The sequence below is a fragment of the Musa acuminata genome, chromosome BXJ1-8 (genome assembly GCF_036884655.1).
Source record: "Musa acuminata AAA Group cultivar baxijiao chromosome BXJ1-8, Cavendish_Baxijiao_AAA, whole genome shotgun sequence".
Classification (NCBI taxonomy): domain Eukaryota; kingdom Viridiplantae; phylum Streptophyta; class Magnoliopsida; order Zingiberales; family Musaceae; genus Musa; species Musa acuminata.
In genome coordinates this window covers 34779590-34790079 of record NC_088334.1, presented here as the reverse complement: position 1 = coordinate 34790079, position 10490 = coordinate 34779590, and the positions used below count along the sequence as shown (strand labels likewise).

General features: G+C 35.1%; 1 protein-coding gene across 2 annotated transcripts; it reads right to left on the bottom strand.

Annotated features, from left to right (window-relative positions):
• Positions 1-424: 424 nt before the first annotated feature.
• LOC135589069 (E3 ubiquitin-protein ligase UPL1-like) lies at positions 425-8373 on the bottom strand. Of its 2 annotated transcripts, XM_065081373.1 has the most exons (4): positions 2629-8373; positions 2256-2397; positions 1929-2142; positions 425-826 (listed from the first exon to the last, which is right to left on the bottom strand). In XM_065081373.1, the coding sequence occupies exons 1-4, from the start codon at positions 2671-2673 to the stop codon at positions 796-798; spliced, it is 432 nt and encodes a 143-aa protein (XP_064937445.1). In that variant the 5' UTR covers positions 2674-8373; the 3' UTR covers positions 425-795. The 2 variants fall into 2 exon arrangements, with proteins under 2 accessions (XP_064937445.1, XP_064937444.1); XM_065081372.1 differs by lacking the exon at positions 425-826 and having other exon boundaries at positions 1783-2142.
• Positions 8374-10490: the final 2117 nt, after the last annotated feature.

The following is a 10490-nucleotide window of genomic DNA, read 5'->3' as shown; positions in this document are numbered from 1 at the left end:
ATATATATATATATGTGAATAACCAAATAATAATCTAAAATTAATAATTATATTTATTCACCACATGCAAAATATAATCAATAAGTCATATGACAAAACTATAAAAGAAACCATAATTTATATTTTTTATCAAAATTAAATTTAATAAAATAATTAAAATATAATCATGATCAAATTCAATCATAATTAAAATAAATCATAATTATCAATTTTATAATTAATAATATTAATTAAAAATTTTTAATTTCATAAGGGTAAAACTATAATTTTATTGACATAATAGAATATAAGATATAATTATGACATTTCTAAAGGGCAGAACTATCAAAATACTAAAAGACATTAATAAAATAAGAAAGGCAAAGTTATAATTTGATAAAAAAACCCTAATCTCAAAGAAAGGGTAAAATTATAATTTTTCTTAAAAATCCTAATTTGCCTACATGCGCCATTGCCACCGCGACGATAGTTGCATGCGTGCCTGTTGCCTGCGGGCAATTGCCGACTATGTGGCCCCCCTACAACACCAACCCGGGGCATGATCGTTGCTCGGGCGTGACTTGTGCCCGCGTGCGATTACCGCTTAGACGTGGCTGTCGTCTAGGCACAACTATTGCCCTCGCGTGGTTGTCGCCTGGATGTGGCTTCTGCCCATGCACGGTTGTCGCTTAGGTGCGGTTGCTACCCTCACGCGGTTGTCGCCTAGACACGACTTCTGCCCCGTGCAGTCCACGACTACTGTTGCTTCTATAGCACGCACATTGCCCGGTGCAACCGTTGTCGCCAGCAGATCCACTAGCAGTACACAGTAAGGTAGGTAGCAGTGCTGCACAGCAACCATCGTTGCTTCACAATCATTGAATATCATGTTATAAGGAATCTAACATCGCTAGCAAGCAAGCAACAAAACATAAGAGATAGGAATTTAGATCGACAAAATATGGATTATTCAAACATCATAAATTAGAAAACAACATATCTAAGATATTTGATTTCAAGAACCTATGCTTTGATATCAATTGTAAGCATAAAATCTGTAATATGTTACATGTAATACAAAAATACTTTTATGTTATAGGATTGAAATCAAATAATATTAGATCGATTTTTATGATGTATACCTTTTGATGCCATCTGAAAAGGATCTCTGTGTGATCTGGGCACTGTCTTTAGATCCAAAATTACTGTATCTATAAAGAGAACTAGACATTTAGATTGATGGTTCAAGAAGGTTGAGAAAGAAACTATAATCTCTCAACTGCATCCTTTGACATGCGTTATTTAGTCTCTAGAGGTCCTATCTATTTATAGGCGAGAACAAAGAGTCTAGGATAAGTTATTATGAGAGTTTCTCCCATCAAAGATCTTCCCTAAGGAATTCTATTATAATATGAACATTTTTTCTATTAGCCGATATCTATCATCAGAATTCAATTAATTCTATTATATATCTTATTCAATTATAAATGATTGGGGCTATCATATGTCTTCTTGATCTGAAATATCTTAAAAATGCATTGAAGAGCCCTAAACGTTATCACACTAACAATTATAATCATAGAGCCAAGCAAATTGCAAATTGCAAATTGACTGGGGGCACTTGCCAAGCACTAATCACAGATTTGACAAACCAAGAATAAAATTTTAAACCACCAAAATTGAATAATGTGCATGCATCCCAATTAGAATCAGGAAATGTTATATGTACGTATTATCACATTTTTATGTTTATGTAGCGACATAAAGAGTTAATCTTGCTTGCCACCGAGACAAAGAGAACCGAGTTAAGAAAAGCCAAGGATTTTATCTCTAAATGGATGAAACCCAGTTATTTCGACGAATCAATATACTTCACAGCTCCAGATAAGATCAAGTTTATGGCATAGATCTACTACGGAAAGCTGGAGGCTTCAGATAAAGAAAGATACCTTGGAGGTGCCAGAGACAAATTGCAGGAATCGAACTCTACTATCCTCCTCGCTGAAACCCTGAACAACTTCCCAGAACCATTGGATGATGGAGGATGCATTGTTGTAGCCAAAACACTCGGTGTTTGCTCGTAACTCATCCACTGATTGGAGGTGGAACGTAGTGAGTCTGTAAGACAAAAAAACAATAGCAGCTTTCCATGCACATTTTTTCCTACACACAAGAAGAATAGATTCACTCGCAATCAATGTCTGCAAGTCCACTTATTAATAGTTCCAACTCCTTATCATTGAATATAGATAACAGATCCCGAGGAATTCACTCACTGAAACTTTCCATAAATGCATTAATCTGAGACCTAATTGCAGTCGTTCGCCAATTCTCTGCTACATGAGTCACATATTCATGTTTATTTTCCCCACCAACCGTAATATTTCTCCCACCAGGTATCAACTCAAAATCATCTACCTGCAAAACAGGACATGCACTGTGAAAATGACCATGATACATATTCTCAAGTGCATCAAGACACCATGTCATGCAAGTCAAAAATACAAGTGAAGTTCTGTTGTGACTTCGAACCTTGTGCAAATATATCAATACTCAGAAATAAATGTCAATTTTTGATACACAATTATTATACTGGACCTAGTAATATACTACCTAATTTCGTGAAGGAAAAATAGTAGCGACTACTACCTCTGCCCTCTCATGTAATATCAGCTTCTCTTCATCTGTATCCATGCTGAGAGTAAGGTCCAAAACATCACGTACATCATTCTGAAAATTTTAGGGAAAGTAATTATGCATTCAAAACAAAACTGCACAACAGAGAGAGAAAAAGAAAAAAAAGAAGATACTGTAGTAGTTAATGTGAGGGAAAAACTTTCTCAAATAGTAATATTAGTCTAAGATCAAATCAAATAAAAAAAGAAAAAACCTACGCAGGAAAGGAAAAACTTTATTAAACTTCTCAAAAGGAAAACACATACACCGATCTTTAACAACTCTTAGACTTGATTTGAAAATACTTGAGGCTTTTTTTTATCTACATGCAGATGCCACCTATTTATAGATGTAAAATATAAGAGTTTCTAATCTCTACAACTCTATCTAATCTTATTTGAAATTTTCTAAAATATATTTTAAAATAAGAATTTTTTATCCCTAAAACTCTTTCTAATCACATTTAAGATATAAAATACTAATTTATGATTTTTTAAAATATACTTTAACTTTTTAACACTCCCGCCTTAATGTATACTTTTATAGATATGTCTCGGTTTAATTTGCAAGGCCACGCCCATAACTACCTCCAAGTATAGGATCATGTATAAAAATACGACCCGGACCAAAGTGTTCTCCAGGGTGCTTGTGAATGTTACCATCCAGATCCTTTCTTATACTGCTCGAAAATTTAACTGAATCAAGTTGCTTCATCCAAAAACTTCTAAGACCATCTAGAATACCTCTTGACCTAGAGCCTCCAAACTTACTAGATAGAGGACCACTAAAATCTCTAACTAGACTTCGTGCAGAAGGCATAACATCTGGTCAAATTTAAGAATAGGCTTGTGCAAATAAGAAATAGTACTAAACTCCTCACGAAGACTAACAGGCAATGATTTGAATCTTTAATATAGTAAAGGCCTAAATCTTATTGGGAAATCTGAGATGACAACACATGTGCAACGGAAGAACAGAAACAAAAATTCCTAGATTTTCACAAAAAAAATAGTCTCTTGTCGTCGTGTGAAATTGATGCACAAAAACCCGCAAAACCCAAAAACTACGCGTATACGAAAATTGTGTTACCTAGGGAGATCATATATCCCTGAATTCCTGCAAATCTATGGAAGAGGATGAAGGAGATCAACTATCCTCCTCTCTAGCGGTAATCTACATAGTAGGGGCTGCGAAGACACTCCACAAATCGCTACTCCAATCTTTTTGCTACGCGCACCACATAATAAAAAAGGGGCCAACCCTTCTTACTGTCCACAGAGGAGAGGGAGAGAGGAGAATAGGAGGTGACAGCTAAAAGGAGTCTAGTCTATGACCATTTAGTTCCCTCCTATTTATAGAGGCCCTTGGTCAACTTAACCTAAATGGATCATGCCCTATTAGGTACTAGATCTCCATCCAACTACTTAAATCTATTAGATTAGTGGGTCTCTACCCAATAATCTTTTATTGACTCTTATTAGATCTCATCCATAAAATTCAATAATTCGATGGCTTATTAGATATTCAATAAGATAGAGGCTTAAGCGGATATCTCATATCTGAACCTTTACTCGTCGCAACACCTACTATATGTGTGTAACCCTCTAGGCCCAATATCGAGCTGGCCATGAGTCATACTTGTCCGAACCCATTCTGGCTTAATGAATTATTATCTTTATAATAATTATCTCTATAATAATTCACTCGACTCATCGACTACATATGTTCAGGCCATTACGTCGTAATCTCCAAATGATATAGAGGAATCTAATCCATTGGACTTGTCTGTCCTCAGTTATTATGTATATAGTCCCTCATCCATCTAATATTCCAGAGATCGTACACCAGATATGGTGCTATTAGGCCCAAATGATTTCTACTCGAGTCTCGCTCTAATCGGATTCTCCCGAAGAACTCTTTTTCTCTCTCAATCTGAATGACCCTAGCTAGGGTTTGTCTAAGCAAAAATACATGAGATATTTCTCTCATGATACTAAGAGTGGATGATCCTCTATCGACACTCAATAGTCCTCGTAAGATTGGCTACCACTCCCGATGATCGACTATGTTAGATTTGAAACTTCCAAGTCTATAAGTTCAGTATTAGAGAGTGAAGTATTCATATAGAATATCCTTGGTGTCTCAAGTCTAAGGACCAGATACACCATTAGGATGATGAAATCGCTATTTGATAATGAGGTATCATCAACCATCCAGCATTCTATGAGTGGATCAATCAGTGAACTCATTCTCCAATGAGAAAAAATAGAGGCTCGAAGGCCCCAATAATAATAACAATCACAATACACACATACATCACATCACACGGTCTATGATCATTCGTCCACATCACACATCATATGTACACTTCACCATATAGGATTACTAGATAATAATAATTAATTAAACTATTTAATTAATTATTCTGTAGTATTTTGGGAATCCTACCATAGGGTGCCCTCATATGGCAAGTGGTCCCTTATGTGGCTAGGTAACCTTAGCCACTAAGGACTCCCCTGCGGTTAGGAATCCTAGGCCATAGGGCTATCTTGTGTGGCTACGAAACCCTAGCCACCAAGGAGTCCTAGTTTCCTGGTTGCAGGGCAACCTGGGCGGCCAGGCCTACTTGCCCCATGCGGCTAGGAATCCTAGCTGCTAGGGTCTCTTTGGTGGCTAGGAAACCCTAGCTGCCAGGGGCGCCCCTTATAGCCAAGAAACCTGGCTGTTGGGGCTACCAATCTTGTAGGTCGAGAGCACCCTCGCTGCTCTCAACCTTATTGCTTTTGGCCAAGCCGAGAGCAACAAGCTGTGCTTTAGGCCAATGCTACAAGCAGCCTTCGACCAAATTATAAGGCAGCAACAATTGCTGCCTTTTCTCCCCTGTTCTACAACAACAATTTTGGCGATAAAACATTGATCTAAAACACCTTTTAGTAAGGAGAAGATATGTAGTCCAGATCTTAAAACTATGACAAAAATCATAGCAATAACACAAAAATAATTCTATACGATTGAACACAACACATATAGTTTAAAAGCCAATCTTTTGTATGAACAACCTAGCTTTGATACCACTATTGAAAAATCTAGAGCGACATCATATGTGTGGTGGAAGAACAAAGAGAAAAATTCTCAGATTTCCATAGAAAATTAGTCTCTTATCGTCGTGCGAAGAATGGTGCATAAAAACTCGCGAAACTGAAAAACTATGCGAAAATTATGTTACTTAAAGAGATCGTATATCCTTAAATTCCTGTAGATCTATGGGAGAGGATGAAAGAGGTCAATTGTCTTCTTCTCTAACGATGATCCACACGACAAAGGCTACGAAGATGCTCCTCAAATCGCTACTCCAATCTTCTCGTTGCGCGCACCACGTAATCAAGAAAGGGCTGACCCTTCTTGCTATCCACATGCCTTAAATAGGGGCTGCAGGATGAGGAAGAGAGAAAGAATAAGAGGATGTTAGGATCGAGTCGGCACTAAGAGGGGAGGGGGTGAATTAGTGCAGTGGATAAAAATATGTCGAGTCAAAAATCTCATTCGATAAAATCATTTCGACAAAGTGAGTTTAAATTAAAAGCATACGGAAGAATGTAATGAGAAGGTAAAGGAAGTAAGGCAGTTTGCAATAAAAGTAAAGAGCTTAAAGTAAATGCAAACCGGGTTTTATAGTGGTTCGATCGTCATGACCTATATCCACTCCATCGATTCCTCTTCTGTCGAGGCCACCGATATCCACTAACGATCTTCCTTCAATGAGCGAAGATCAACTACCCTTTTACACCCTTCTTCTCCGTTTTATAGGTTTAGGAGACAACCTTTACACCCCCACTTACTCCTCTCTTAAACTGCACTAACACTTGAAGCTTTTAGAGGAGTTCTCACAAGATTACAATAACGTTTTTCTTCCTTTTTGCTCTCAATTCTTGTGTTTGTTAACCAAGGATGAGAGGGGTATTTATAGGCCTCAAGTGGATTCAAACTTGGAGCCTAAAAGTATTTTATCCTGGGTTTTCCGGGTCCTGATGGTACCACCACCTATAGTACTGACACTAGGCGGTACCACTGCCTAGGAGACTGTGTTTGGGCGGTACCACCGCCTAATAGTCTCTCGGAGACTATGTTTAGGCGATACCATTGCCCAGACCGACGGTACCATCGCTTGATAGTCTTGGAGACTGTGCCACATTGATTCCACTTGTTGGGTCACTGTTTGGGCATTTTCACTTAGCCCAACACAGTCCAAACTTGGGCCCAATTGGCCCCTAATTAAGTTGACCTAGTTCCAACCCAATTATGTGCTAATTACGAATTTTAAGGCATACACTAAGCTAAATAAGTCTGGTAAGTCTAGGTTTCTTCCGGCGAGCTTCCGATGATCTTCCGGCAAACTTCCGACAATCTCTCGGTAGTATTCCAACGGAGTCCCGATAAGCTCCTGGACTTCACAACGATCTTCTTGGTGAGTTTCTATGAGTTTCTTTGACAAGCTTCTGGACTTCTCGGTCAATTCCAACAGAACTTCCGACGAACGTCCGGATTTCTGACGAACTCTCGAATTCCCAACGAAATCTCATTCTTGACTCCGGGACTTTATTTTGCTTTATGCCTTGATCGCTATCGTAGTTAATCCTGCACACTTAAAACCCACTTCGATCTAGACAATTATTACAAAGCTTGAATCAAATGTTGTTCGGCATGTTATTGGTTCATCGACGCTTCGTCCGATTATTCGGCGCATCGTCCTCTCTTACGGCCTATTGCCTAATCGGCAAGTTGACCTCCGCAACTCCGATTTCCTTGGCATAATTTTTGCTCTCCTTAGCATGATGCCCGAACCCATGGTCCGAAACCTTCTATCGATACGTTGACCGATCTTTCGGCGCAACATCCAATCTTTTGACATGTTCTACTCCGGCCCAACATGATTCTTCCTGCTTTAATTGTCTCTCCCAGATCGAAGCTTCCTACATCACTCAAAACACAGATTAGATAAACACTATCAATTATTTTCATCATCAAAATTCGAGATTCAACAATCTCCCTCTTTTTTATGATGACAACCAATTGATGATGGAGTTAACCTTAACTCCCCCTATCAATATGCCATATTGATAGAACTCTTGAATTCATATTGAATTCAAGTAAAAGCAAATTTAATCATGAAATCATTATGAGTCCAAGCAACAAATTATATGTATATCATTGCATTGCATGCATCATTATCATAAGTTTTGTATGAATCATCATAAATATTTCAAATCATCATGGCATAAAAAAAAATCAAAGTATATTACATCCTATCATGTATGATTCTCATATCATCATATCTTCTCCTCCTTTGTCATCAACAAAAAGGAGAAGTGCAACTATCAAGTTTTAGAGATATGAAAGCTTAACTACTTAACAAATTTTTCATCACTTTAGAACATTGAAGCTAGTGAGTTTCTTTCTTCTCTTTTGAGAAGTGCAAGATAGCTTGTTTTTGTATTTTCTTGAAGTGTGCAAGCTAGCAAGTTTTTCTTCCTTTTGCAATGTGCAAGTTTCCAAATTTTGTATCTTCAGCTAGTAATTTTTGAAATGTACAAAATAACATATTTTTGTATCTTCTTGAAATGTGTAACTTAGCAAACATTGCTTCTCTTGAGATTTACAAGATATCACTTCTTGCTTCTCTTTTGATGTGAGTAAGCTAACAAGTTTGCCTCTCTTTGCGATATGCAAGCTAAAAAGTTTTAGCTTTTTCTTATATATATCATTATGCAAGTTAGCAGATTTTATCTCCCCTTTTGTCATTATAAAAAAGAAGGGAAGAATACAATTTTATAATTTTTTTTTTCCTTTACAATAATTTTTAAAGTATGACAAAGATAAAATATCATTCTTAATTCAATATGTTTGTGCATCATTATAGTTTCAAATTAAAACATGCACAATTTTAAAACCTTATATTTTATCCTTACTTAATGCATGATACCAAAAATAAATCAATCATCACTATGGATATATCAAATATGATATTCAAGCATTTATAATACATCATTTTGGGCATAACATTCATGATGTTAAGACATTAAAATTTTTAAGCATTTATCACTTCATGCATTAAATCAATATTTTGATCATGATACCAAACATTCATCATTTCTCCCATGAAACTAAAGCATTCATGATACCAAACATTAAATCAACATTTTAAAGCATTTATCACTTCATGATTGTTGGTACCAAATATTCATCATTTTATTTTCTCCTATTTTGTCACAGGCAAAATGAGTGGAACAACATAAAGATATAAATATTCAAGTCATCACATGGAAGATATCAAGAAAATTTGGTGATGAGATATACTTACATAGTAAAAATCATATCATGAAAGATAAGATCATATGAATACCAAAAGACATGATTCATTTTGATAAATATTTTCTTTAATAAAATATAAGAAATCATTCGAGAATAAAATGTGAGGGATCTTGATTTACATAAAGAAAATATCAAGTTTTGATTCCGAGAATTCAAGATCATATTATAGATAAGACTCATTCAAATCGTCAAATCATCAAAATTATTTTTAAGATATTGATAAAAAATATAAATAGATTTATTGATATCTTGAGATACTAGCGATTTTTTTCTCCCATTTTTTTATTATAAATAGGAAAGACGAAGAGGAAAATTTTATAATGGTGCAATTCATTTCCTTCTTAAATTAATGCTCTAAGCATCACATAAATACAAAGGTAACCATAAGAAAATCATGACATGAAAGATGAAAGATCAATTCGTGAATGATTTATTTAGATAAATCTCAGTAAGAAGGAATGATACAAAAACACATAAGAGATCTTGATTTATAAACGATTTCAAGTTATAAATCTCGAGAAATCAATATCATGATTTCGATAAAACCCATTAAATTCAAATAATCAAAATCACTTTCATGGTTCACAAGATTCATAATATAAATAAATTTATTAATTTCTTATTGAAAAACCGATAAGATAGAGATAGAGAAATTTTTAAAATGCATTTCCTTTTTAGTTGTTTCAATTTATTTGGTTTGATTTCTTACAAGCATGCCCAAGTTTTTTTATGCCAAATCAAAATATGCATCACCGTTTAAAACGGAAAGAGCAAGATTTATCACAAAAATCATCAAGATCAAAACGTGTAACACATAATTCCAAAACATATGATTTCAAATCATTACTTCAAATCATCATGCATAATATAAAATCATCAAATATGATATAAAATCTTTTAATATTTTCATTACGTCTTACATCATTATGTCATTAAAACATCAAGCATGATTTCATTAAACATGAGGCATTTTCAATCAAAATCATTTTGTTTGTTGTAGTAATGCATTTTTCTTTTTAAGTAAATCTAAATTTTCATTCTTAGTACTAGGAGTTAACATGCAATTGTCATGCTCAAAATTTTTAAAATAACTAAAAAAAGAAGCATGATATTTTCTTTTTATAATTTTTTATTTCTTAAAAACTAACTCATGAAAAGCATTAAGTTATTTCAAAATAAGGTAAATACATTTCGGGTGAGTTATATACCTCATTGTGAAAGGCAACCTCATCTTTGTTGGTTTGCTCCTCGTCTTCGGATGCTATCGATTCTTCCTTTGGCAATTTCTTCTTCAGTTTTATATAATCATCTTTGGAGTGACCCGACTTTTTGCGTTCATAGCAAGTAGTTGTGTTCTTTTTAAAAAAAATTTTATTCTTTGATTCTTGTTTTAAGAATTTTTTAAGCTTTATTGTGAGAAGTTCAAGTTCTTCATCATCATCACTTGAGTCATCACTCAATTAGTA

What these genes read in the sequence shown, in the direction of transcription:
- LOC135589069 (XM_065081372.1), bottom strand. Translation starts at nt 2,673, where the DNA reads ATGGATACAGATGAAGAGAAGCTGATATTACATGAGAGGGCAGAG. An exon ending in TATTACATGAGAGGGCAGAG is followed by an intron (nt 2,398 to 2,628) that starts GTAGTAGTCGCT and finishes CCTGTTTTGCAG; the next exon opens with GTAGATGATTTTGAGTTGAT. An exon ending in TGCATTTATGGAAAGTTTCA is followed by an intron (nt 2,143 to 2,255) that starts GTGAGTGAATTC and finishes TCTTGTGTGTAG; the next exon opens with GAAAAAATGTGCATGGAAAG.